This window comes from Heterocephalus glaber, unplaced genomic scaffold (assembly GCF_053883595.1).
Source record: "Heterocephalus glaber isolate CG9 unplaced genomic scaffold, H.glaber_assembly_v1.0 deba00001457, whole genome shotgun sequence".
In the NCBI taxonomy this organism is placed as follows: Eukaryota; Metazoa; Chordata; class Mammalia; order Rodentia; family Bathyergidae; genus Heterocephalus; species Heterocephalus glaber.
Genome location: NW_028258305.1, coordinates 38,791,195 through 38,814,788, shown reverse-complemented (window position 1 = coordinate 38,814,788; position 23,594 = coordinate 38,791,195). Strand labels below are relative to the sequence as shown.

Below are 23,594 nucleotides of genomic sequence, written 5' to 3'. Positions count from 1 at the left end.
GTGTTTGTTTTTCTCTCTTCTCCAAATCAGTTGGAATTTAATTTGCTGAGGTAAAGCTCTAAAATGAGTTTGGTTTTCCAAAGAACTACTACTTCAACACCATTCACAAAATAACTTCCCTTTTACCTACTGACTTATGATTAAAATGGATCTCTTTCTGGCCCATCCATCCATTCACTTTTCCTTTTCTTGCATTGATATCGATCTGGTTTTTTTGTATGTATTTAATATCTAATAAGGCATTTTTGTCTTATTTCTATCTTTTAAAAAATGCATTTGATTTCTCATTCGTTATTTCTTTTGAATGATTTTTATCATGTTCTAAATAATCCCCTTTGATATTTTGATTACAATTTTATCTTAAACCCTTAATTTAATGATTAGCTTTTTCGAGAAAGCCTGTCTTTGCTTTCTATCAGGATGTGGTCTTCTGTTGTGAATAAACATCACCACAAAAACTGTAGAGGACTGTACTCCCAAGGACAATGAAATGCTTTCATTATCATCTTGGTGAACCCTAAAAGCTCTTGTGAGGAGGGCTGGGCAAAGATATTTTCCATATTTTTCAGGTGGAAAAGTTGAGGTGGAGGTTACAATACAACTACCCAGGACAGGCTGGAATAGATGAACGGGTTTCTTGTTTCTGCCGCTACAAATTCCCTGGCATAGATGAGGTGTGATCAAAATATATGGTGAATGCTTAAAATTCAAAAAAAAATTATTTCAGTAAGAGACACATTGCCATTAACCCTCTCAAAATAACTCTCCCCTTGCTTCAAACCCACTTATCCCATTGTTCTTGGCTCTTTCTGAAGCAGTTCTGGAAGTCCTCTTTCATGAGTGTCTTTGGTTGAACTGTTGTGGTTGCCTGGATGTCTTGAGTCAAATGGAAATGTTTACCTTTTATGGTCATTTTGACTTTGGGGAAGATCCAGAGTTTTATGATATCAGATCTGGTGAATAGTGGATGAGGACAATTATAATGTTTTTATGGTCTGCTTTTCTATTGGATGGCACTTGGCAGCAGCATTCACTGTATTTTTTTTGTCTGTTTGTTTTTAATCACACCTGGTAAAGACACTCATGAAAGAGGACTTGTAGAAATCATTCAGAAACTGGCAAGAATTATGGGATAAGTGTATATGAAGCAAGGGGGGTTTTGAGGAGGACTAATGACAATATGTGTTTTACTGTAATAATTTTTAAAAATTTAAATATTTACCATGTATTAAATCTTGCCTTGTGTATTTTTCCTGCTATGTTTGTGGTCTTTCTGGCCTCAAAGGGAAAATGAAACAGGCAAAATCAAACAAGCAAGGCCTAAGAACTTGCTATCTGTTTTCTGTCTAGATAGATTTAGATATAAAGGTAGATAAGTAGATAGATGATAGAAAGAGATCTTAACGTCCTTTGAGAGAATCCAGACGGATTATTTTGCCTTCTTGTGTCAGTTCTCTATTATTTTGGTACCAGGGATTGAACTCCGGTCCTTGTGCTTGTGAGGCAGGCAGTGGAACCACTGAGCTAAGTCCCTGGCCAGTTCTGTATTATTTTGAATAAAATAGATACAGGCAAGCTCCACCTCCACCCTTTTCTCCCCTCTTCCTCTTTCTCTCTCCTCTACTGAAGTTAGAATGCATTTTCCTCTCCTGTGTTTCCACACCTTTTAACAAGATGTAAGGGCATAAACAATAAAGAATATGCATTGTAGACTTACTTTTTGTCTTATAAAATTATTCTTAAATGTTACTCTATTCCTTTTTGTAACTTGGTTTTTCCACACCAAATATCATTTTTGTGGTTTATTCATGTCGATACATGCAGGTTTGGTGTGTTCCTTTATACTGCTGAGCAGTTTTCTTGGTAAAAATAAGCCAGCTTGATGGAGAACTAGGTTGGCTTTTGCCTTTTTTCTGTCATAAACAATGTGCAAATGAATGCCTTTGCCCAAGTCTCTTCGGGCTAGACTTTCTGTAATGTAGAGCAGACGGGTCATAGGATCTGATGTGCTCAGAACAGTTCTCAACATTACTTACACACTCTTCTGTCTCTGGGTAGGTTGGGTGGCTGGTGCTCTGCCTTTGGTGCAGTTGGAATGGTCAGGAGGACTTGTTAAAACCGAACACTGGGCCCACCCCTAGCTTCTGTTTCCTAGGCCTGAGTTGGGGTCTGAGAACGTGCGCGTCTAATGACTTCCTGGGTGATGCCGATGCCAGTAACCCACTGACTCTATTTAGACCTAGGTTGACCCCATTGGTTTAGGTAGGTTAAGGCAAATCTCACTGACTTAGAGGCGACAATCCTGCTCACACAGAGATCAGGAAAGGGCTCTACGCACTGTGCTCATCAGAGAGTCCTGGGGACATTTGTACATTTGTTCATTGTCATCTTGTTCCTGTGTGGCTCAGATGTTGCAGGCCACTGGGAACTCCTGGAGTCTCTGACCACTTTTTACTATTATTTTCTTTTCCTCCTTGGGAGCACGCAGAATGTTCATTGCCACTGGTCTGAAATGTCCCGATGATGAGCTCCCGTGTGTCTCTTTTTGATCCATCAGGCTTGGAACTTGGTGGGTGATTTCATTCTGGAGAGTTATGGTCTATTCTGGGAAATCCTCAATTATTCCTTTGATATTTTTATTCTCTTCATTTCCTCGGTTCCTTCTTTCTGGACTACTGTTTTGTCAGCTTACTTGATCTATTGATCTAATCCTCTTAATCTTCTTTTCTTTCCAATGTATCCTATCTCTCTTGAGATGTTTTATTTTCCAGAAGATTTATTTAACATTATATTCTAACCCTCCTATTACTTTTACATTTCTGGCATCATATTTTAAAAAATAAGCTGTATTTTTGAGAACAGTTTAAGTTGAGAGAAATTGTGAATGCAGAATTCCTGCATATCCTACTCTCAGCTCCTGGTATTTTTATCATCACATTACTGTGGTACATTTGTTACAATTAATGAACCAATATCAAGACGTTATTAACTAAAACTTAGTTACTAATGATTTCCTTAGTTTTTACTGAATTTCCCTTTTCTATTCCCGAATCCTATCAGGATACTACATGGCATTTAGTTGTCACACTCGCTTGGGCTCCTCTTAACTGCTGACAACTTCTCAGACTTTGCTTGTTCATGACCTTGCCTGGTTTGAAGACTGGTCAGAACTCTGTGGAATACCCTCCACTGGACATAGTGGTAAAGGGCCACTTTCCTTATGTCAGCTCAAGGGTGTATGCTACCAACGTGACTTACTGTGGTTAACATTGACCTTGATCACCTAGTGTGCTGGCAGCGCTGTGCTGTAGATCACTATGGCTGGGGCTAACTCGCCTCCTCCCACAGATGAGGCAGGGACCCGAGGGAGGAGAACAGGCGACAAGAGGGCCTGGCAGAGCAGGGCCTGGCCAAGAACAGGACTGTCCTCCTCCCCGTCCAATCCCCATCAAAGCATGATGTTTTGCAGACTTTAGCTACTCTTCTGGCTGCAGTTGCAGACCAGGCCCTTTGACCTCCCCCTGCACTTCCCTTAGGTCTACACTGTACAGAAACACGCTGCAGTTGCCAGCCAGACCTTTTCTCCCATCAGGAAGAAGGCTCCACCTGGCCCTAGCTTTGTTCTTTTGCATCTCTTGTTTTTTCTTAATCCCTCACTGAGATTGAGATTCTCACTCCATGGACCCTTCAGCCATGCAGGCCATGGCACTAGTGAGCTTTTGTTTGTCAGGTTTCTCCACTGTAAACTCTCTTCCTCTGCTACTCATGCCTGGACTCTTTGCAAGCATATAGCAGCTTCATACATGCTCCAAAGGACTCAGGCTCCAGCCCCTTGGAGGTTTCTAGCTTCATATTTGCATTTCCAAGAGCTCTTGCCTCCTACAAGTACTACTTTAAGTAATCTTTTATACTATGCTTATGTTTGTAATAATTTCTCTTTCTGTGCATATTATAGCTTTTAAGAAGTTTCCATAAGTATTCTGCATTTTCCTCCTCCAACATCTTTCTCTTATGCTTGTTTTATTCAGGTTAGAATCTCTTCCTAAACATTTGTCAATTCTGGGCTGGCTGTTCCTATTTTAAGTCTGGAGCATTAGAAAGCTGATGGAAACTCTATAGAAGTGACACTTTCAGACCTGGGGCAACTGGCTTGATGGTTTCACTGGGTGTGTTCCTTTCCCGTGGCTGCTACAAGAAATTACCATGCAACCTGGGTGCAGTGGAGCATGCCTGTTTCCCAGTTAATTGGGAGGCTGAGGCAGGAGGATTGCAAGTTTGAGGCCAGCCTGGGCAACTTAGTGAGACCTTTTCATAAAATAAAATATACAGAAGAGCTGGGAATATAGCTCAGCAATAGAGCACTTGCCTAGCATGTGTGAGGACTTAGGTTCAATCCTCAGTACTGAAAAATATTATGCACTCGATGGCTTAAACAGTATGTTTATTCCATCGTGGTTCTGAAGGTCAGATATCAGAAGCCAGTCTCCCAGGGGTGTTCTCCCTCCTGAGGCCTGTTTCTTTCTTCTCCCTGTGTCTCCTAGTCACTCAGGAACTGATTAGAAATGCACATTCTCAGCCAGAGCTCAGCCCTTCTGAATCATGCTGTCCTGGGATGAAGCCTCTCTGATGATTCTGAGATACACCAACACTTGAGAACCACTGTCGTGGGCACATCCAGTCTTTTCTTCTCTTCCCCCTTAGCCCTGGTTTCCCTGAAGAGGGGGTGGTTCACCAGCCCCGTGGCACTATGTCAGGCTGCAGGGAAATCTGGAGGAGAGCAGCAGAACACTCACCATGTGTCTGTCTTAGAAGTAAATATTCCTTCCATGAAGGCCTCAGGAGGCATCCATTTGACGGGCAGCATAGCACAGCCTCCCTTTCTGTAGTAGCTGGCTCTGTGGGGAAGGAGGAGAGAGTGAGCTTTGATCTGGAGATCGGACTAAGCAGAAGCTCTGCCAGGAAACTTGAGAATGTGGCCATGACACAGTCTGCACATTAAAGGAATGAAATTAATGAGGGTCCTTGGTGACTCAGGAAGGGAGCAAGGAACACAGATCATCTAGTTAAGAACTTTGGTGTCATTTAATGGCCCACTAGAAGCACGAAGGAAAAGATCTATTCAATGACTGAGATCCCCACCAGCAGATGTTTAGATTTCCCTATTGGGTTTTGTTTATTATAACTCACAATGAATAACAATACTCCAACCTTCTATGTACAGTGTGTTTCTGATGACCTGCAGTAATGGGAAGACCAGGAGCTGGGCTGTCTCCCACCCCTTCTGGACCCTCCTCGGCACTCAGCCGACAGCATTTAGCTCAATAGGGACCTCAACAAATAACTGAAGCAGCCAGACAGGGGAGCCAAGGACTAGGCGTGCTGTTAGTTTAAAAGGTAGATGAGTTAATTGATTGTGTTTTCACTAGCAATGTCATTAATAGAACTCTGATGAAAACTAATACATTGACTCATCTACCTTTAAGCCAGTTCCACACACAGCCCGGTGTTCTGGGTGCCTTATGGGAAGCAGCTTCCTGCCAGCTGCCTACATTAATTACTTCAATAAATATGTGCTGAGAGTTTAGTATGTATCAAGTAACTCCGTCATGTGCTGAGCACATAAATAAGTCATAGTTTCTCTCTCTCTCCTGAGGCTACGGTTTAATGGGAGAAACAGACACATCTGCAATTGCAGCACAGAACACACATATAATGATGGGCCAGGGGAAATGTGCAGGGACACGAAAGAAGGACTCATTTGTTCCATGTGAGATAGCAGTAAAGCACAGGGGAAGCGACTCAGAGGGGCACTGAGGGAGGCCCAGGAGCTCTCTTGGAAGACCAGCCGGACTGACGAATGGACAGGTATGCGGGGGACTGCAGGGCTGTAGGTGAGCAAGGTGGTCCAAGCCTAGAGATGGGAGCTGTTATGGGCGGATCTTAAATGTACCCCCAAAGACCCATGTGCTGAGGACTTGGTCAGCAGCCTGTGGGGCTACTGCGAGGTGTGGAACCTTGAACAGGTTGGCCTAAGTGGAAGGAAGTGATGTTATTGTGGGAGCACCCAGGAAGGGGAGATTAGGGCCCAGCCCCTCCCCGCTTTCTTCCCTCCCTCTGCTTTCTGGTTGCCATGAGGCCAACTGACTGGAAGTCCAAAGCAACAGTGCCAAGGGACCATGGACTAAAATCTCTGAAACTGTGAGCCACAGTGAACTTTTCCCTCATTATAAACTGATTTATCTCAGGTATTTGTCACAGAGACAGAAAGCTGGCTCACACAGAGAGCTGTGAGAACAGAGGAAGGAAGAGCCGGCTAATGTGCTGCAGCACGTGGCTATTAAAACGGAGGCCATCAAGGGGTTCTGAGAAAGTAGGGAGGAGGAGTGCAGAGACTGGGTGTGGAAGGGGGGGAATGCAGCCAGGCGTGGTGCGTGCCTATAATCCTAGCACTCCGGAGAGAGGCTGGGCCAGGAGGACTGCCTCAAGTTCCAGGCCAGCCTGGGCTATATAGTGAGTCCTCGGCCAGCCTGAACCACGTAGCAAGACCATATCTCAAGCAAAACAAAACAAAAGAAAAGAAGTAGAGCAGAGCTCTGGAAAGTCACCCGGTGAGAGCAGTGGGTGGCTCCACGGGGCGGGCTCTGTACCGACTCTGTGCAGATACTGCTCCCCAGGGTCCCAAGACGGTAGCAGCACCCTTGCCCCTCTGGAGCTTTTCCCAGCTCTGACAGAACCCTCACAAGTGTCTGGATCATCTCACTGGTCCTCCAAGCAGTTAAAGCTCCCTGCTACCACCTCCCTGCTACTGCTGCGAGTTAGGGAAGGGGTTAACTAGTGATCATGCGAAGGAGCTGCATGCTCAGCTTCTGTAACGAGTCGCAGTGTATCTAACTAGAAAAAGGAGAAATGAGGTGGGGAAGAGGAGAGCGAAAAATGTGCAATCAAAGATTTTTTTTTTATATTGCTTGGGAATATGACAGGGAAAAACAGTGGAGCCGAGCTAAGTCCCTGTGGGCTTTGAATCTACTCCAGTGTCCCCGAGGTAGGTGAGGCAGACCATTGAGCTGGTCCAGTACTTTGTCAGTGCAGGGTGCTTGTGCTTGGTGATGGGCTCTACTGCATCCTCCTAGAATTCCTGAGTACTGAGGAGAGGGGTTAAATTATAAAGTTCACTCGGAACTTTTTCACATCAAAATTATATCCAAATTATTCCGTGTCTCAGAACATGGCAGGATTAGAGAGCTGGAACCAGAGAGACAACCCAATTAAGCACTTTGTGTCAATTACTGCAGGCAGTGGGATCCTAGAATTAGATCCTCAGGCATGGGCACTAATTAAGGTTTCCTACAGCCTGAAAGGAAATCACCGAGATTTCACAAGGAAAGCTGACAAAGTACCAGGAGATGATGGAAGGCACAAGTAGCTGCAGGCCCTCCTTTGCGTGGATGGTGGGTGGCAGGGCAGGCTTTCAGAGGCCGTGGCAGTCTACTCACCTATAGATGTCTCGGGCCATGCCAAAGTCTCCAATTTTCGCTATTCTTCCACTACCAGGACAGGTCAAGAGGCAGTTCCTGGCAGCAATGTCCCTGGGGCAGACAAAAAAATGAGAACACATCTCCAAATTTTATCTTGGGAAGATAAATGTATAATGTGTATCACTAGAGTTTTCGCCTTCAATAGGAAGTTCAGACAGCTCCTTCCTCTGCCCTATATTTCCTTTGTTACATTAAACTATGTGAAAGAAATACCCATGCCAAGTCCAAGCCTCAGAACTAATAGGGAAATGGAAAAGAATTAGGGGAAATTGTTGAAAATGTTTAACAGGACGGTAATAATCAAAATAACCATAATAGGAACTAGAACATATTAGCCTTTTACCATGTGCTAAGCATCATTCTAGATACTTCGTGTCTAATTCTCATTACAACCCTGTAAGAAATAAGGTGCTCTAATCCCCATTTTGTTAAAAATGTAAGCTAAAAGCATATAACACAGGAGCATAAAAAATGCTGCTTGGCTGTAAGCTATTGTCATGGACACACTATAGGATTATTTTTGCCAGTCACTTGAATAAGTGTTCTGGAACCGTGTGACTTCCAGGATATCATATCCAAATAGGTTAAGATATTCCCAAATATTTCTAGTTGGAACTATTATGGTTCTTACACCCACAGTTATATCTAAAGTCTGTGCCAAGCTGCATGGCTAAGGAATCACTTCTTTGAGGTTATGAAGCTGGCTTCCTTGGTGTCAGGCTCCAGATGGCCCATGTTCCTATAGCATGCCTCTGAGGCCTGACTGGAAGCCTTCTAAGACTTGTCCATTCTGACTCTTGGACTGCAGACCCACTGACATGCATGTGGGAATAAAGCTCACAGCCAGAAGTTTGGAATGGGTCTCTAACAATCAAGTCCTGGGCAGAAAAAAACAAGAAGAAACACAGATGGTGTTTTTATATTTCAACTGGTTTCATGAAGGTTCTGATTCTTGGTTGAGAAAACACTTGGAGAATGAACAACTGGCTGTTAAGATAGTATTTATAGGGCTGGGGCTGGGGATTTAGCTCAGTGGTTCCATGGCCTGCCTTGCAAGTACAAGGTTCTCAGTTTGATCCTAGGTTCCAAAAAAAAGATAGTGTTTATAAAAAATAGGACTTGGACTGGGGGTCATGGTTTAAGATGCCAGACTAGGGCCGGGCCAGGGATTTAGCTCAGTGGTTCTGCCACCTGCCTCGAAAGCCAAGGACCTGAGTTTGATCCCTGGTACAAAAAAAAAAAAAAAAAAGATTCCAGACTACTGGGCTGGCATGGGCAATAAATGTCACTGACCTGATCCATAAGGTTTAAGTTGAATTTTGAAGGTCAGTGGTGCATGAAATACCCTAAAAAACCATAAAAGCATAATATATATGGCATCAAAAAGAAGAAAAATAGCTGGATATATAGCTGCTAAATCTCAAGAGAAATATAGTGAAATAGACCAGGAACAATATTTATGGCTCCAAAAAGATCTTTATGCTGGTGCATATGAAATAGTTGCTTAAAAAGTGATCTTGAACTTAATGACAAGAAAGTAAACGTAATATCACAGAACACAACCAGAATTGATAGAATGGCATATAACTCTTAAAATTGCAGTAAATTATGTGCAAAGGAAATAGATTTAATGAAAAAAATGGGAGCATGCAGCTCTGGTGAGGGAGTTCCACTCTGAATTCAGAAGGTGTATGTGTACAGAAGTCTGCGAATCTTTAGCGGAGAGGGAGAGAGGGGTACAGGTAGTTAGGCTGTGAGAATATGCCATTGCTCTCTTAGCTATTTAGAAGATATAAAAGACGCTTTCCTATTATAAACTACCAAATGACCCTAGAAGGAAAGTTGTGATGGAAATGGATCATTTTTGCCAGAAGTCTTGTTTTGTTTAAAATAAATCATCTGATGCATTCTCGATCTGATCTTTGACAATTTAATCCCTTAAAAAGGATAGAGAAAGCTAACTATCACTCTGGGCTCTAATTCCACCTTTCAGTAACAAGTTACAGAGCTTGAAGTGATAAGAATCTTGAGAGAATGTGATCCTATTATCCCATCATCTCCAGTAGGGCATGGGATATTGTCATACAGTGTCATGACTCTAGGAAAGTAGATTCCATGGATACGGTCCACCAGCCAGAGACTCTCAAAGCTATGGTGCAGAGTGTCGGTGGACATGCCAAAGTGGAAGTCATCTCAATGAGAAGTGAAAGGAGACATCTGAAGTCACCCAAATGACACACAGGTTGCTCTCAGAAGGACATGGACAAAAGATAGAAAAGATGGATCTAACCGAGGATAGCTTTCAAAGCGAGCACAACCTTGTCATGACTGAGTAGCACTGGAGCTCAGAGATGAGATTATGGACAGTTCTGGGTCCAGTGAAAAGGGCAGGAGTAGGACCAAGCAGCACTTCATAGCAGACCACGTGGAAAGCAGACTTTGGATGAGGACATGGAGGCAGGATTCCAGCTCCTCTTTTGTTTTGTTTATTACTATGAAGCCAAATGACCCACAAGTGGGCAAGGGCTTAGAATCAAGAGGAAGAGGTGCAGACCAAGATGACAGAGCAGCAGTGGAGGGATGAGCTGGGCCGGGGAAAGTTACTGCCTGGCCTTGGAGGTGACACTGGAAACTGAGGGAGGTGGGCTTCCGGGCCTCCAGTTTCCTCAGGTTGTCAGGGAGAAAGAAAGCAGAGCCCGTTACACACTCACATAGGTTTCTACTTCTAAACTCATACAGCCACTCTCATTTTCCACTTTGTAATTACATATTTTAATTATTATGAACATGCCTGAAAATCTTCAAAGACATGGCTTAATGAGTCCACCAGGCTATTATTTATTAAATTAGAAGTAAATCATTAGGATGCTCATTGCAAAGAGCCTAATACTCTTTTTCACTCTTCAGTTTTCAGATCGAGCCGTCATCAACATCTGCAGGGAAAGAAATATGGGATCTATGATGTTTACAGCATTAAGTGTGGATGTGACACCCCAGTCCAAACAGCATTTTCAAGAATTGTGTGTGGCAGGGGAAATGCCATACGGAAATAAAGAAAATAATTATTATGCTTTATGTTAGAGTATGCCAGAAAAAAATTAACTTATCCAGCAAACATTTATTGTGCCCCACCACAGGCCAGGGATATGGAGATAATGAAAGCTTTTCATTGCCTCTGACTTAGCCATTGTCCAGTATGTGAAAATATGAACGCCTTTAACTTCGCCCCTACAAGCCCAGTTTTCTAGGCAGTGGAACCTTAGGGTGATACAGGACTTTCGTGTCCAAGACAAGGCAGTGTTGTTCACAGGCTGCAGGCCTCCCAGTCGAGCACGGAGATTTCATGATACCCTCTTTACTTCTGGGGCTGGGGAAGCCTGGGAGACTCAGTTCCCCCACAAATCTGGATCATCAGGCAGGAGGGCAGAGACTGATGGTTCTGCTCTGGAGGGGGCGACCTGGCCTGTGGGACGCTCAGGGAAGGGTGCCCAAGGCAATGGGGCGATCAAGCGAGCTCACTTGGACTCACCGGTGGATGAAGTGGTTTTCCTCTAGATACTGACAGCCACAGGCAATGTCCCGAGCCACATGCAGAAGGTCCAGCATGGCCAGGGAGGAGGGCTGACTCTGTGGGGAGACAGAAGAGATCCACTGGCGGAGCTCTGGGGCAGTGGGGAGGGTGGGAAACTTGGGTTTCCACTTAGAAGGGGGCCGAACTCAGCCACAGCTCTGCCAGGGGTCTTGGCCGTGGCTGCACACTGGAAAGCCCCCGAGGCTTTAAGACAGACGCGCAGGGCCCGACCCACACCCAGAAATCCCCTCTGGTAGGCACAGCTTCCAAGTTGGAAAGCTTCCTGGGGGATTCTAACCCCAGCCTGGGCTGGGGATGCCCAAACCACAGGAATCCTCATGGGGCGGATGTCCTTTCCCTTTCAGTGTCTTCTGCACACGCTTCTATTTCAACCTCCACAACCATTTTAAGGCCCCCAATTTATAAACAAGCCTGTAAGGAAACCAGGGGGGAATAATGTAATTTTAAATGTCTTAAATTATTTTTAAAAATTAATTTCCAACAAGAATCTTCAGACCTAAAGTGGATTAAAAAAGAAAAGCTTTTGGAAAATAATAGGCAATTAAGAGCCATCTCTAGCTGTTCTGTACAGTGTCTCTTTCATGTACAAGGAAATGTCACCCCACCTGGGGGGCATATTCTGGCCTGGCCTCTTAGACACCTCTGTTGAGTGCCATGAAGTCTTTCTGAAGGTGACATTCATTCTTGGTCTCTCTTTTAATTAATCACAATGTAGGGCTGTTTCATAGTCACTTTGTTGTGTTTTTTCATTCTGTGTTGATTTTACCATATCCCCAAGTGAACTTCGAGGTCTCTGATGCAGGGATTCATCTTTCTCTTCCATGACATTCAGCACAAAATGGCACATTCTGGGTATTTAGTGAGTACTGGGTGGCTGATTCGTTGCTGATAGCTCTGGACCATGATTTACCTAAAGCGGTGTGTTTCGAATGTCTATGCAGAAAAGCAGAGGTGGGCAGTCACATCAAATCCCCAGCAATTGTCTGAATGAATGTCCCCCAGAAGTCCAAGCGTTACAAGGATGATCCCCAGGGTGGTGGTACTGCGAGGTGATGGGTGCCTTTGAGAGGCCAGGCCTCAGGGAAGCTCCTTGGATCATTGGAGGCATGCTCCTGAGGGAGGCTGTGGGGCCCTAGGCTCCAGTTTCTCTCTGTTTCCTGCTCATAATGTATGTGGTTTGCTCCACCATGCACTCTGGCCATGATGTAGCACCCCTGAGCTGGCCCAAAGCAGTGGGGCCACCCGGTCTTGGACTGCAATATCCAGAACTGTGAGCCAAAATAAACCATTTTAAAAATAAGTTAATTGCCTCGGGTGTTTTGTTATATATCACGAAGCTGACTAATACACTCCCTATTTCTGTGTTGAATTGTTTAAGAACTGGAGAGATAGAAAGCTCGTAACTCTTTGAAAACTCCTGACAGGACATTCCTGCTAGAAGGGCTGCTGAGGCTCAGAGCCCTTTCACCCCTGTGTGTGGCTTCTCCAGAGGCTCTCTTAGGGTTCAAAGTACAGGGCAGTGTGAGAGAGACAGCCCGAGCTCCCAGGGAAAAGAAGAGTGCTGGATTTCCAAGGGAAGTGGTATGAGAGATATATTTTCTCTCCTCAGGAAAATGTTTCCTGTTCCTACTAAAGGACTGTCCTGGCTGTGGCAGAGCCTTGAGAAAGAGTCTCTTCCCCTGAGTCTCTTTGTGTCTCAGCTTCCATCACCTAGGATTCCAGGACCACTGATGTCTCAAATGCCCGGGAACTGAGTGGTGCAGGGGTGAGATCTTGCCAGGCGTTAGCTCAGGGCCAGCTTTGTCAGGGCTCCCTGAAAATTACCTGCTTCACCAGTCTGAGCAGAAGCAGGCAGTCAGAAACTTGTGGTGTGGGTGTGTGAGGTGTTTTGTGTGTGTGGTATATGTGAGTGTGTGTGTGATGTGTTCTCCTTTTAGGGACATTGTCTAGGCCAGGAATGGTTCGTTTGGTGTCACAGCTTCTGTGAGGCTACTCTCAAAAGATAGTATGTACTATGTTAATAAAATACACAATGATACAGATACTTCTTTTCCTCCTTTTTGTAGGGGGAGCCTGGGGATTGAACCCATGGCCTCACTGCATGCCGGGGAAGCACTCTACCACTGAACTACAATTTCAGCCCTCTCCCTTTTTACTTTATAGAGATGAAGAAGTGCAGGACGTGGGGAAGGAACTCTTCCACCAACTGAAAACCAGAACAGGGGTATATTTTAAAATCAATGCATGTGAAGATGAACAGGGAAGATGAAAGAGAGATGCAAAGAATGCAGACAGGGAACATAAAATCTAAAAAGCAGTCATAATCTATTTAGGGATGAGAAGTTCATGCTTTTGGGCCCTTATGATTCCTGCTTCTTGATGTGGACCGAATTTTCTTCAGGAAGAGATGGCCCTTCATGGATTTGGAGCCAGCGTTAGTATCAGCACAGCCAAAACCTAGTGAATACAACCTAAATCAGAGGTTCTCACCTGCAGACAGTGGACCTGCAGGATCCAAGCACTGAGCATCTATTTCCTCCAGGTGGGTATCACCATGTGCCGAATACATATAGACATGGACGTGGTTAATGACCTATATCTTTAATTACAAGATTACTGACTTATGAATGGCTTTTATCATTATGGATTGAATCAACAGAAACTGAAAGACAGCTATGACTGTACCTGGCATGCAGGAAGCCCTCAATAAATACATGCCGAACAAACACTTTTTCTGCAATTTTTTTTTATTAAAAAGGACTTGTGTTTGTGAAAAGGTGCTGCTCCTCCTAGCCCCAAAGCCCTCAGATTTGCCAAGAGGTGGGTCCCCAGACTTCCCTTCCTGGGTACTTTCTCTTTTGGATGCACGATATTTTCTTCTTTTCTTTTTTTGTACTGGAGATCGAATTTAGGACCTTGCACTTGCGAGGCAGACAGCAGCACCACTGAGCTACATCCTGGTCCTTGCACAATACTTTCTTTTCTCAAGCATCACTGGGAAAAGCAGAGCCGAGCCCTTCCCAAAGTGTGATGCCATGTGTCCCCCATGTGACCTCTACCAGCGGCACTGCTAGAAACCTCAGGGTGTGAGGGATCCACCTGGCTGGGGGTGGGGGCGAGCCAGAGAAGCTGATGCCCAGGCCTGGCAGAGATGCCAGACTTTCCAAGACCCTCGGCTTCCCAAAGAGGACCATTTGGATAGACAGCAGCAGAGGCTAGAATGCACACACACTGAAGCAGGAGTCTACTTCCTGTGTGGCTTTGGCCAATCAGTGACCTCTTTGGGCCACAGTTTTGTCATCTGTGAAATGCAGGCGAGCCTGCTGTGCCTATGCATAGAGTAATGCGGAGCGGTATGAAGGCTGCGAGGACACAGTGTGAGTGTGATGAGGGTGAGAGGTGACCACTACTCCCATCTGCCTGCCGGGTGTGCTCTCTGTGCAGACTCTCATTTCTACCTTGGATTCTTCTCAGAGGCTGAGACAGGTCACTCCCAAAGTTGCAAAAACAGCATGGAGGCTCCTAAGGCGGAGGTGTTTTACACAGGACCTGATTGAGGTGGAGATGGGAGCAGCCATGGCCTGCCAGGGTTTCGGCCACCACTTTAAGTCCCCGCGATGTAGCCAGTCTGGGTTTTCTGTAGCAGAAAGGATGCCAGGCTGTCTCTACTTCCCCAGGAGGAGAGGGACCGCTGCTCTGACTGCTCTTCTTCCTGTGGTGACTCCTGACCTGGGCTCTGGCCTGCTGCAGTTGGTAGTGACGGGGCCTCCTGAAGGCCCGGCAGACAGGGGTTGGCCTCTGGGAAGCTGGGAGTGCTGTGTTGTATGATTTCAAGCCACCCCTGAGTCGTTCTAGTCTGACCCTCAGGGTTCACTGCGTGGATGTTCAGGGTACGAGGGTGGAGCTCCCGGGTCACCCAGTACCTGATGGCCATGGGGGGGGCAGCCCACCCCAGCATTTGCTTCCCTCTCCCCTCACACCTCAGGTGCCTGCTAAATATTTCATCTCTTTCTTTCTTTCTTTCTTTCTTTCTTTCTTTCTTTCTTTCTTTCTTTCTTTCTTTCTTTCTTTCTTCCTTCCTTCCTTCCTTCCTTCCTTCCTTCCTTCCTTCCTTTCTTTCTCTCTCTTCTGGTACCAGGGATCAAACTCGGGACCTTCCACTTGTGAGGCAGGTGCGGGAACCACTGAGCTAAATCCCCAGCCCTCCATGACTTTCTTTGTACAGCAGAACTACAAGGTGGGACGACAGGTGTTGTTACCCCTACCAAGAGATGAGGTAAGCGTTTGCAGTAGTGGATGGGACATGGTCCCCAGGGTTATTTGACTGAGTTAGCAAAGTGGCTGGCATGAAAGTTCCTCTCCAAGTTTGTCTTGAGCTCAGTGTCCCAGCGTCAGAAGGCCATAAACAGGCAGTCAGGCTACAGAATCCATCGTAGAGCTCTGCACCTCCTCCCCGGGGCTGGGGCTCAGCCACGCTCACCTTCTGAACCCTCTGTGCCACCCCGAGGGCCGGCACCCAGGCTCCCACCAGGAATGCTGCTTCCCAGGCTCCCGCCACCTTCCCCACCCCCGCTGCTGCCCCTCCCACTCACTGGCCGAGGGCGCGTCTCCCGGAGGAAGGACTTGAGGTCTCCGCCCGCCATGAGCTCTAGCAGGATGAAGCGGGGCAGGGCTTGCAGGCTCACCCCGATACAGCGCACGATGTTCTGGTGGTTGAATTTGCTGCGGGGCAGAGGGGTGCAACCAAATTTAACTGAGCTGGGTCTGGGACAATCTTAAGTGAGAGAAGCAGGATACAAAGTCAAGCTTTTAGCAGCTGTGGGCAGTGGGGTCCCCTGCTGAGCCAGCAGCCAACCTCTCTGCTGAGCAGCTGGGAGCCAGGCCAGGTTTTCCAGGAGCTTGGTGTACAGGAGAATGGGCTGGGAAGGGAGGATGTTGTGCAGGCCCTGGGCAAGGAGGAGGAAGAGTGTGTGTGTGTGTGTGTGTGTGTGTGTGTGTGTGTGTATCTATCTTTAGATATTGCTGCATGAATTCTTGGTTGAGTTCTCCGAGGAAGAACTCAGGCAGAAGCTATGAAGCTTCTAAGAGGGACTGGGTGAGACCTGCCAGGTGGCAGCATGTGAGAGAGAGCCAGGAAGAGGGGTCATGGTCACTGGTCCATGCTGTCACCAGTAGATTCCTCAGGGGCAGGGACTGAGTTGGGACAAGCGGCCCCGAGAATTGGGTTTGCTTGTTAACGTGATCCTGCGAGGACACACAGGGCAATGAGGCTAGGATACTTCACATGGACACACACACACACACACACACACACGCTCCACAGACACACACAATACACACACAGAGTTGAGAGCCTGGGTGACTATCCACTGAAAAATAATGGCTAATTATTGCCTAATGATGAGATTGAGTTGGCTTTCCTTCCATATGATCTTATCTTTCTAAGTTTTATTCAATAATCATGCATTATGTATATAATCAGGAAATAAATGCTAATTTTAAATTAGCATATCCTCCTGGGTGTCTAGAGCCCACAAGCACCTTGCTCACACTGTTCTGGCCTGGTTCCCCCCCCCCCCACCTCCACTAAGGGGACCCCTAAGCTACCCCACCTGTGAGGATGTTTGATGCCTTCTGGAGGCACTGAGTGCCCTCCAGATCTTGAGGTAAAACATGTGCCTCTTCCCCAGGGGGTGTGAGTCAGAGCAGCGGCCTGCAGGAGCCTGGAGCACTGAGGCTGTTAGCAATAGCCGGGTCAGAGCCACACACTGAAGGGTGCAGGCCTGCAGAGCCTTGGCCCTGCCATGGTGAACACAGTGGGGCGGCCCACTGTCATGTGAGAGACAGGATTCCTGCACGCCACAACGGCAAGCTGGGATGGGCAAAGGGCCCTGGTTCTGAAAGAGTCACTTGGGGAACAAGAACCAGTGGGTGATACCAGGGGTGCCGGCTGCAGGCAATGACAGCAGCCTGATTATGAGGCCACACCAGCATTTTCCAAGACAACCACTGGGGGTTTCCATTCTGTAAGATGCGTCATGAAGACCAGGGAGTTTTCTCAGGGGCCCCATTTCCCTCGAAGATGTCTATCTGTTAGAAACGTCTCTGAGTGGGAGGCAGCAGCTGGGGCCTCTGGCTTTACCTGATGATCAGGGCTTCCATGAGGAAGTCTAGTTCGTCCTGCTCTGAGCACACTTCCGGCAGCGTCTGAGCACAGAGGGAGAGGAGGAAAGAAGAAGGCAGCTTGAGCTGAGAACTGCAGCCTAGAGAGACCACAGGCTGATGCCAGGCTCAAGAGGAAGCTGCCTCTCACCTTCACAGCCACTTGCAGGGGGCTCGGGTCGTTGGGCATTCCGGACACCTGGCCTTCGTACACCTCCCCAAATGCGCCGTGGCCCAGACCCCTGTGCGAGAAGGCAAGGTGATGCAGAGTTAGGGGGTCCACAAGAAAAGGGCAGCTGGGGCCCCGAGTCCAAGGTCACCTTTAGCAGATGTGCACAAGAGGGAAGGGCTGCCATGCAACTTGGGAGCAGCACTTTCAACCTGGCCTTGCTGCTCGATCCTGGGCCTCCATTTCTTTATCTGGAATCTGGTAAGAAAGATTCTGCCACGGTTTGACTGTTTCCCCCCAGGTTCATGTGTTGAAAGTTAATCCCACTGTGAGGTATGGAGGGGGGAGCTTAATCCAACCATGCTGTCAGAGGTGATCAGGGTGACGTCAGCTCATTAGCATGAGCCCCAAGATCAAACCCTGGGGGAGACCAGAGCGTGCGGACACCCTCACACACCCCCTGCCCCTGCTGAGTGACACCCAGCACTGTCTCCGACAGACAGCAAGAAGGCCACCACCAGACGTGGCCTCTAGCCTCCCTGAACTGGGAGCCCAAACAAAATACTCTTCTCTGCAACTCAACCAGTCAGTGCTATTGTGTTATTGGCAACAGATAACGGGCCAGTATAGGTCCTAATAGGATTCGTGACAATGTTCAAACATTTATTCATTCACTGAATAGTTGGTGAGTCTGTCACTGGCAGAGACTTCGTGTGGGTGATGTCGTGAATGACAGAAATGCACAGTGTGCTCAGCTGCTGAATGAGGTGCACTCAGCAACCCCACCATGGGGGGAGGGACCAGGAGCCCTCTGGGAGTGGATGCTCAAAAGGCCTGGTCTTCTCTCAAAGTCCTCCTCTCACAGCATAAACTCCCGAATCGGTCTGGTGTTAAATCCACACCCCACGTGGCCCTGTGCACTAAGCCGTGTCCCCCTGGGAGGCTGGGGTCTCTGCTGGAGATGGCTCTGCTGGCTTCTGTGGCCAGAGGAGTCTGTGGTGCTGGAATGACATCCAGCCCCCTGGGCCGCTGCTCCCTCCCACCCCACTCACCGAATGAGGGTGATGTTTTTCCGAGGCACCTCTTTTAGGTCACTGATGGAGGAGGTCTTGCCGGCAAAACAGTAATTGGGGTTGTAGTCGGTCATGATGGTGGAGGTGCGGAGCTTGCTCAGCTTGTACTCAGGGCTCTGCAGCTCCATCTGCATGGCTTGCAGCTCCTGGTGCTTCCGGCGGTACACTGTAGACAGGCGGAGGTCAGCGGCACGGGGGTCCCGGGCTGGCAGCCTGGCTCCTAAAGGCCAGCACAGGGTACTTCCTCCAGGAAGCCTCCCTAGATTTCTATCCCCCTCTCTGAGCTCTAAACCTTTCCATCACACTTGCTAATACTAACAAAATAATCAGAACAGCATTTGAAGCCAATGTAAAGCTTTAAGAAACATAAGTGGCAAAGATTTGACTGTATCCTACACAGGCAGAGGCCTAATGGTCTGTATCCTCCGGGAAGCAGACCCAAGACCTAGGATTTTATTAGGAGAAAGGCCTTGGAGAGGGAGGGGGAGACCGCTGGGAAGGCTGAGACCCACCAGCTTGGGTTGCAAGTCTGACCCTGCGTGAAGGAGAGGCCGGAAGGTCGTGTGGAACACTCTGGAGTCCGTGCAGTCTAAGGATGTTTTGGTGAGGCCCCTGGGAGCTCCGGGGTAGAGGGAGCCACGTGAGGGGTGCTGGTGTCCCGGGAATGGGCCAGCCCAGCATTTCTGTGGTGCTCAGCCCTGGGAGGGGCCACCACTGGGCCCTGGCCAGTTGTGCTTCTGACAGTCAGAGAGCTGCCCCGCCACTTGGTTGGAGAAGTGCCACACAGCGGAAAGGTCTCTAAACTGGTATCCAAGGACCTGAGAGCTAATTCCACCTCTAATTACAAGTGGAGTGATCCTGGCCAGGTTGCTTGGCCTCTTTAGACCTTGATTTCTTTTCCTGGACAGACAGGAACTCCGGGCCCGCTTCCCTGAGCCCTGACTCCCCACTCCCCTAGAGTTGGCATAGTGACATGAGCCCACTGACAGAAAGTGGCTTTGGAGCATTCTAAGAAGATCTGCCACTCGAGGGACTCTAACCCGTGCTCCTATCACACATGAACCTGGTCTCTACTGAAGACTACTACGGCAGAAAAAAATGTCCACTCGGAGGGCGGGTCCGGAAGGCCCAGCCCCACTGCTTCCGGGCCAGGGCAGCACTGCCCTTGGTCAACCTCGATGTGCTCAGTGCCCTCCTCTATGAAATGAAGCCACCTTGGGCACAGGATTCTCTTTCTTTGTCAGAGGGGGGAGGGAAGAGAGGGTAGGCACAGAGGATGAGAAGGAAAGTGAGAGGGCCTCACGGGGCGGGGGAAGAAGCTGATACCAGGAGTGAGCAGGAGGAGGTAGGAGAGCAAATGAGAAGTGTGCTGTCCCCGTCCCTGCTTTTTGACATCTGTCCCCACCCCTTTTTGCAGAAGTGACAGATTGGAACCATAGGATTTAATGATCTGAAATGTAAATCGCCAGGCACACAGGTGCAACAAGTGTCAGCTCTCATCACATGTCCCTTTGAAGAGGGGCGCTACATGGGGACACAACCTGTGCCCCCCTCCCTGTCCGCCACTGCCTCACCCTGCAGGGGCTGGCCTGGGAATGTGTCTGGGAGCCTTTCCCTCTGCCTGTCTTCATGCCCCTCCCCTCTGACCCGGGCATCTCATGCCAGCAGCAGCGTGGCTGGCCCATGCGGAGCCTCTGTGATCTCAGCTCACAGGCAGAATGGAGATGTGTGCTGAACCCAGCCGGCCACTGTCTCTGATCGAGGTGGGAGGTGGGTGGTGGGCCTGACTGCTACGCCAGGACCTGTGGCCACTGAAGCCCTTGCAGGCTGAGAGCGAAGTCCCAGGAGTGTGTGTGCTTGTTGCGGCTTTAGCCACCCTGTCAGCCGATGAAGACTATCCCATCCCGTGGTGCAGCCAGGACGCCACCCCTGGGCTGAGGCTCAGGACTGGGTCTCTCTGGGGTACTGGGTCTCCCTGGGGTACTGGGTCTCTCTGGAGTACTGTAGTCGCTCTGGGGGTGGAGGTTGGGAGCTTCGGTTCTGGCTTGGCCTGCTCTGTCCTAGTCACCACTCTATCCAGCTCCAGGGACTAGAAGGTCAGAAGGACACCCTGCCATCCTCAGCACCTCCCGAGTCACTCTTCATCTCTGCTAGATATGACCCTTTTGGAGCCCCCAGGGCTCTGGCACACTCACCTATCATGATGCCTGAGAAAGCCAGGACAAGGGCGGCCACCAGGGCAGAGGTCACCACGGAGAGGATCAGCGAGAGAGGCAAGTGGGGTTCTGGGGTGGGTGACACTGGAAGACAGTCAGGACAGGGCCCTCACCAAGCTGATTCTCCTCTGAGGTGGTTGTCCCCAAGTCAGAGGTGCCTGCCTCAGTCAGGACAAAACCACCTGCTGCTTCCCACCTGGGTTTTCAGGGGACCTTGGGCACCGAGCAGTCTCATCCTGTTTTACAGTTTCATAACAGTAGCTTTGGAGCAGAGGGAAAGTGCGAAGGGATGAACATCAGTTTTGGATGTTCAAAAACATCAACTGCTGAGCATAGGACAGGGAAGAAAGGAGCAACAGAGGTGCATGTAGGAAAGATCTGGGGACCAAGGGGATTCCACACTCGCATGACCCCATAGTAGAGGGCAACACCCGGTGAGGCTGAATTAGTTCCCCCGCATCCCTAGGCGAGGAGGACAGGGCCCCTTGTGGCCCCTGCTGGTGGCTCTCATGGAGACATCTCGCCTGCTACGGGACAGCAGGCATCAAAAGCTACACTGACACCTGGAACAAGGGAGAGGAGGGTCAGCAGGCTGGGGTGGAGGCCCACAGCTGTATCTGGACGGTCAGAAGGAATGGGCTCTTTCATCTGGAACAGACTTCGAGGAGGATGGGGTGCTGCCACCAAATCTTCACTTGAAAGACTGCGGTCAGTTAGGAACCATGAGAGGAAGCTCAAAGGAACAGGGTCCCTGTTCTGGAACTTCCTGATACACCGAGGTGCCTTGGGAGGGCTGGGGTCCCTGCCCCCGGGCGTGTGAGTGAGCTAGGACGGCTTTGGTGAAGTCAGAGGGCTCTGCCCTGGGCGAGGGGTAGCACTCCTTCAGGCTTCAGGACCAATGCCCCACCTTCCCTACTAGACCCCTCTGCTCAGTCGCCAGAGCACCAGCAGGAAGGGACAGGACGCTTACACACGGAGAAGGAGGAGTCCCAGGACCATGGCGACCAGTGGCTGTCGCTCTGGCCCCGCCCCTCCCCTTCCGGCCCCCTTACCAATGCAGGAGACGCCATCCTCAGCCAGCACTGTGCCATGGTCACAGAAGCAGATGACCTTGTGGCTCTCAGGGTCCAAATGACATTCGTCTACCTCACAGTGACTGCAGTTTAGGTAATGCTTAATGTTCACTTCCCCGTGGCCCTCCATCACTGGTGACAAGGAGGGGGGTCAGTCTCAGGCTGGGCCCGCACTCCCACACCACGCCCCCCTGCCTTATCTGCACCTGCTCACTGTGTGCTCGGGTCCCCATTCCTAGGTCCTATCGCAAGCGGAAACATGCGGCTGCCAAGTGTGAGCAGCTTTGTGTGTAGGTGGGAGAGACCCCTGCGGGACCCAGTGGCTGGCTGCTGAATTTTCTAGCACTAGGCAGCCTGGTAGTGCGTTTACTACCTCTGTGTCCACATTAAGTCACACATTCTGACTTCCTGAAGACCTGGCAAGAGGAGTCCCGGGAAGACGTGGCTGCAAGGGGCCCTTGAGCCCGGCTGTGTCCTGGACACATGCCAGAAGCTCTGAGGTTCGGTGTGGAGGGAGAACAGGCCTAAGGAAGTGTGCTCCACCACCCGGCAGAGAGGGGTACCTTTTAAAGCCGGTGTGTACAGGACGCCCAGGGGACTGATGAAGGAAACCCCATCTTCCCCATCCATTTCGGGGTCATTGTTTGAGGCTGCATTGCCACCTGCGGCAGATCAGAGAAGAGGTGAACCCAGAGAGGTGGGTGCCATGTCTCAACACACATGCGCATCAGCGGGGCGTGCAGCTCTGGGCAAAGCCAGGGGCCTCTGGGGACCTCAGGGGGCAGGGGAGGGAGGGAAGGGAGTCGGGGCACAGCGGCTGTACTTGGGTCTTGGTCAGTGGATGCTGGGGTGGGGACCACTTTCCCCTCCAGGTTGGGGCCTCTCCCTGGGGGAGTCTCCTCTGCTCTAAGCCGGTGGATATGAGCAAGAGTCCCTAAGTTCTGGTCTCCCCCGGCCGGCACACACCTGAGGCCTCTTCCAGGACTGGCCTGGACAGCAGCTCTGAGGAGTTGTTCGCCAGCCCCACTGCACTGGTCAGGGTTGAGACACGGCAGGGAGCGAGCCCCTGTGCCTGCAGGCTCCCGTCCCTCCTTTCATTTGGTGGGGGGTTATCTTTGGGCTCCCCTGGGCTCCTCCCACCCACCCAGGGCTCAGAAAAGAGCGTGTGGTTAACACAAGCACCTTACACAGCATCAAAGCAACACACAGACACGAGTGGCACAGGGCAGGCATGCAGTGTCCTAGTCTAGGGAGCGTGGGGCCATCGGCCCAGCCTCTCGGCTGCAGAAGGCTCTTCTGAGGGCCGGGGGAGTCAATGGCAGGCCACCTGCCGGAGGGCTGGGCCCGGGCTGCCCGAAGAGGCCCTCAGGGTGCTCCTCCGGCTGCCAGTGGGCCATGAGGGAGAACGAGGAGCCTGGGAGAGCCAAGTAGCCCCGCACGAAGCGAAGCGGAAGCCAAAGGGGAGGTGTCGGGGGGCAGCTTGGCCTCTGTGGCTCTCAGGCCAGTGAGCCCTTGCAGCGGCTCTGAGAGGAGCCTGTTTATCTTTGGCTCTTGGGAGATCAAGGATCACATGGGAAGTTGATGCTGTCATTAAGGAAGCCACGAGGCAGGATGCTGGCTCGGGAGCCAACACCCTGCCTCTGGCTGGCCCAGCCAGGCCGGGGAGCGGGGAGCGTGCAGTTATATCACAGGATCGCAGGCCACACTGAGGGGGCGGGGAGGGCCAGAAGGGCGGGGAGGGACAAGGGATGCCTAGGACTAAGAGGGGAGGGAG

The 23,594-nt window shown here is 49.4% G+C and overlaps 1 protein-coding gene and 1 long non-coding RNA gene across 4 annotated transcripts in view; one reads left to right on the top strand and one right to left on the bottom strand.

Annotated features, from left to right (window-relative positions):
• Positions 1 to 23,594, bottom strand: part of Alk (ALK receptor tyrosine kinase) — a 703,900-nt gene that overhangs the window by 5,804 nt on the left and 674,502 nt on the right. The window contains exons 17-26 of one of the 3 annotated variants that reach the window (XM_004839247.4): positions 22,384 to 22,482; positions 21,800 to 21,952; positions 20,727 to 20,831; positions 18,511 to 18,697; positions 17,441 to 17,531; positions 17,270 to 17,334; positions 15,720 to 15,849; positions 11,065 to 11,162; positions 7,494 to 7,586; positions 4,794 to 4,895 (exon numbers count right to left, since the gene is read on the bottom strand). In XM_004839247.4, coding sequence (XP_004839304.1) covers positions 4,794 to 4,895; positions 7,494 to 7,586; positions 11,065 to 11,162; positions 15,720 to 15,849; positions 17,270 to 17,334; positions 17,441 to 17,531; positions 18,511 to 18,697; positions 20,727 to 20,831; positions 21,800 to 21,952; positions 22,384 to 22,482 — 1,123 coding nt within the window. Of the gene's footprint in view, positions 1 to 4,793; positions 4,896 to 7,493; positions 7,587 to 11,064; positions 11,163 to 15,719; positions 15,850 to 17,269; positions 17,335 to 17,440; positions 17,532 to 18,510; positions 18,752 to 20,726; positions 20,832 to 21,799; positions 21,953 to 22,383; positions 23,593 to 23,594 lie in introns of those variants that run through there. The other 2 variants (XM_087216167.1, XM_021253678.2) reach the window with 2 other exon arrangements.
• Positions 5,445 to 10,610, top strand: LOC110347931 (uncharacterized). Its single transcript, XR_002392856.2, has 2 exons — positions 5,445 to 5,865; positions 10,443 to 10,610. It is a non-coding gene; the product is annotated as an uncharacterized LOC110347931 (long non-coding RNA).